Source organism: Mycteria americana, chromosome 12, assembly GCF_035582795.1.
Source record: "Mycteria americana isolate JAX WOST 10 ecotype Jacksonville Zoo and Gardens chromosome 12, USCA_MyAme_1.0, whole genome shotgun sequence".
NCBI classification, from domain to species: domain Eukaryota; kingdom Metazoa; phylum Chordata; class Aves; order Ciconiiformes; family Ciconiidae; genus Mycteria; species Mycteria americana.
In genome coordinates this window covers 5,981,514-5,985,651 of record NC_134376.1, presented here as the reverse complement: position 1 = coordinate 5,985,651, position 4,138 = coordinate 5,981,514, and the positions used below count along the sequence as shown (strand labels likewise).

The 4,138-nt window shown below is 49.8% G+C and overlaps 1 protein-coding gene across 1 annotated transcript; it reads right to left on the bottom strand.

Annotated features, from left to right (window-relative positions):
• Positions 1-2,522: 2,522 nt before the first annotated feature.
• On the bottom strand, positions 2,523-3,851 carry LOC142415956 (galanin receptor type 1-like). Its single transcript, XM_075514934.1, has one exon. The coding sequence runs from the start codon at positions 3,849-3,851 to the stop codon at positions 2,523-2,525; it is 1,329 nt and encodes a 442-aa protein (XP_075371049.1).
• Between the last annotated feature and the right edge of the window lie 287 nt (positions 3,852-4,138).

The following is a 4,138-nucleotide window of genomic DNA, read 5'->3' as shown; positions in this document are numbered from 1 at the left end:
TGAGAGGCAGGGGGAGATTTTGCTATAGAAGCAGTGGAGAAGTGGTTGGAGCATGGGGGATAGGGAGAGAGTGACCGAGGGAGACAAAGAAGAGTTAAAGTGAGCAATTCGACTTTATTATAGGAAAACAGGAACACTGAATGAAACTGGAAAATACATTTAAAAGTGTGAAGAGGAGAATACCTTGCCCAGTGGAAGTGGCCCTTGCCACAGTGTATCTTGGAGGTCAGGAGCACTGCGGAGCTGGAGAAAGGCATGGGCATCTGCATCAGGACGAGAAGGCACAGGCACGTTCAGGAGAACACGCAGTCCCTGGTATTTCTGCCTCCATGGAGGGTACAGAGACTTGCAGGCTAGGACCCAGGCAACAGCTCATGAGCTGAGAAAAAAAAAAAAATCTCCTCTGGGATACTTTAAAATGTGGATTTCTTGCACCTTTGATTGCATCATTTGATCCTGGCCATTTTCAGAGCTGGGCCACCACATGGGACAGAGCTGGTCTGGCATCTCCATGGTCCTTTCTTTGCAGTTTATTCAGGGCAGGATTAAATACATTGGTCAGGGCAATGTAGGGAAGTTTCGGTATTGTGTCACATCTGGTCTGGGGGTAGAGGACATCTGTTTCCAGGACCTGGTGTCAGTGGGCATTTGGAACAAGCTTTTAATGCTCCTCAGCCTGGTGCAGTTTGCCAGCCCTAAAAATATGCCTTGAAAGAGGAAATAAAATCTTCACAGGCTTTTCTCCACAGCTACTAAAAGATCAAGCAGTACACTGCTATATCACCTGCAAAAATGCAGATGTTCTCATCTCCCAGCACACATAAAAGCCATTTCTCACCCAAAGTAAATCTAGGTAGTTGTAATTTCTTTCTCGTTCACACAAAAAGAGAATAAAAATTCTGGATGGCACTGGCTGTTAAGGAGGAATCTTTTGTTTTCTGGGCAGATCATTAGTAACATAAAATGTTATTGTGCGATCATTTCAAAGGTGGGAATCCTGTTGGGTTGAATGGCTATTTTTCATCTCTATTTTTTTGTGAGCAAAAGGCTCCCTAGAAGGCAGGAGGATATTATTTGAAACTTCGATTTCCCAGAACATCATTCCCTTGTTCAGTAATAAAGAAGAGCCCCTAGTCATCAAAAGTCTGAGTTCCATTAAATGCAAAATCCTCTCCCAGGAAGGCTCCTGCGTTCGCTCTGGGGCTTGCTAAGAGGACAGCCCTGCTGCACCGGGCGCAGGTACACGAGTAGCCGGGGCAGGGGCTCTTCTGGCATCAGGAGACGGTGTGCATCCCCTCACACTTAGCACCGGGCAGGCCCAGGGAAGGGACTGATCTCTAGTTTCATTCCAGCCTTTTGGGTCTTTGTTGTATTTTTTTTCCTCCCACCTGTTGCCTGGTCTGATGTATTTTCACTTTGAGCTCTTTGGGAGAAAGGTTTCCTTTCCTTGTGAATACAGATCCAATGCTCAGCGCAATAGAATTCTCAAGCTTTAGTGGGGCCTTTCAATGCTAACATAATAAAAATATACAATTTATTTATCAAAGCCTCCTTTAAAGGAGATGATGGAAGAAATAGGTTTTAACCTACTTCTGATCCTTAGGAAAAGCAAGCACTTTGATTCTCTCCTTCCCAGACAAATAGCATTGCATTAGTTGATTCTGATTTTATTAGCTATAAACCACTTTCTATTTTTATTTTCACATGCCATTGACTTTGTTTGGTACAGACACAGCTGAACAAGAGCTGGTTTTTCAAGTGCAAATCATGTTAGTTAGATGCCCAGTTCTTTCCACTCCACCCACAGGAACATAGCTGTAAGAGAGAGAGCTGATACCCAAATAATATTTTCCTATTGCATTTCCTAAAATCACCTCCAAGGGCACATCATCCCTTCTGAATTCCCAAATGTGGAGTGGTGATGGTTGCTTTAGTACTTCTGGCACTGTCTCTTCACATCAGGAGAATTTATTTTGCATGGAGGAGTGAAACAATACGATCAGACAATGAAATCTCAAGTGGTAAAGTGTGTGAAATTCTCCACTACTATTACTTTTTATGCTGCTGTTTCTAGCATTTCTTCACTGCTTGCAACTACAAGTGATGGATTTGGAGCAGAGAGTGCCTCTTATCACTGCTCTTTATCAGCACAGGGTGAGCAGCAGCAAGCAGTCAAATCGTTGCTGTATCCAAACGGCATCTCTGCATCCAGAGATGGAGCTGCGGGGAGAGCTCACTCATTGGGAAGTTGATCTATCTAATTATGTGACTGTTGACTGGGCAACAGGCTACACATCTAGTTGTCCCCAGTAAAAATCGTTTGTCTTAAAACTTGATCTGAGTTAAAATACGTAATCTTTTTCTCTCGTTATTTGCTTCTTTCCCTGTCTCAGTATTTTTGAACTGGTGGTGGGAGTGATTAGAAGAAAGTTTTTTTCCATCATTAAAATATCTGGTTCAGAAAGACCTCTGAAGAGTCATTAAATGCAGATGAGGGTATGAGGTGCACTTCCTCAGCAGAATTACAAGGAAGTGTTCTCACTGGAGACAGTGTTCAGAGGTGGATGCTGGCAGGAGTTCAAGTGTCCACACTTGTTCTTACGGCCATGACCTCCCTGACATCTCCTGCCCATGGTGGGGGTGGCGGAGGGTCCTTTCCTTGCAGGCTCCATTGAACTCCGGTAAGAGAGCAGCTCTGGGACTGAGGAACGGGTTGTCCCTTCAGACAGAGAGAAGTTAAAGAGAGAGACCATTCTTTGGTGGTATTTGCTCTTCATTTCCTTGGCTGACCTGTAGAGGTTCCCAACAAAGCAATAGCATATAGGGTTGAGGCTGGAATTGGTGAGGCCAAGCCACTGGGCAAAAGGTCTGAGCTGCAGGATCCAAGGAGAAGGAGTCACATCCTGCAAAGATTTGGGGATGTTGAAATCAATCCAGATGTCCATCAGGTAGACGGGCAGCCAGGAGATTGCGAACAGCAGGACCAGGGCCACCACCATCTGCGCTACCTTCTTCCGGATCTTCAGCCTGGAGGCTGGCAGAGATCGGTTCAGGGCAGTGCTCTCCTTCAGCTGGCTGCTGCGGCTCCATAACCGGCGCACCGTGAGGAAGCAGATGACCATGTTGAACAGGACCGGCAGGCAGTAGAGGGCACAGAAGAGCAGAAAGTTGTAGGCTTGCTTGAGCCTCTCCTGAGGCCAAATCTCCCTGCAGATGGAAAACACCAGAGGCAAGCCCTCCACCACCCCAATCTCATCCTGTTTGTTCATGAAGATGAGGGGCATGCATATCCCTGAGGACAACAACCACACCACCAGGATGGTGCTGAGGATCCTCTTCTGGGTGAAGAAAGACCGGGCGTTGAGTGGATTGTGCACGCTGTAGTACCGGTTCACGCTGATGACGGTCAGGCTGAGGACGCTGGCGGAGACAGAAACAGCCTGGATGAAGGGCACCGCCCGGCAGAGGAAGTCCCCGTACACCCAGGCTTTGTAGATGAGGTTGCCCACAGTGATGGGCATGCAGACGCACACCACCATGAGGTCGCACACCGCCAGGTTGATGAGGAGGCTGCGGGTGGCACTCAGGCTGGGCACCCGGCTCCGGCGCTTCCGGGTGAGCACCCTGATGGACATGATGTTGCCCACGAAGCCCACCACAAAGGACACCAGGTACATCGCCGTGAGGCTGATGGTGACGGGCTCCTTCACGAAGAGGAAGAGCATCTTCTCCAGCTCTTCCCAGCCCAGCTCCTGGCTCCCGTTCCAGAGCCCGCCTTGGGTCTGGTTCTCCTCCTGCCAGAGCTGCAGAGGGTCGGGGGGGGCCCCGGGGGCGGGGGGGGAGGAATTCATGGCTGAGCCCCCCCCGGACACCCCGGGCTAACGGGGCAGAGCCTGCCGCGCTGCCCTGAGCGCTCCTGGCATGTTTAGCTGGGACCAGCCACGCCTGCAAAAGAGGGTGCAGAGAGAAGGGATGAGCACGGGCTCCTGGCAATGTTTTCCCTTCTCGGGGATGGTGCCGGGTCAGAAATGGCTTCTCGGCAACTTAGTTGAGAGGCGGCCGTGAGCGCTGGGGAGGGCGGGCCGGGCGGCGCAGCGCGGCTCCGCGGGCACCGGCCCGGGCAGGGGCGGCGGAGCGG

Coding starts and splice junctions, on each gene's coding strand:
- LOC142415956 (XM_075514934.1), bottom strand. CDS start 3,851: ATGAATTCCTCCCCCCCCGCCCCCGGGGCCCCCCCCGACCCTCTGCAG.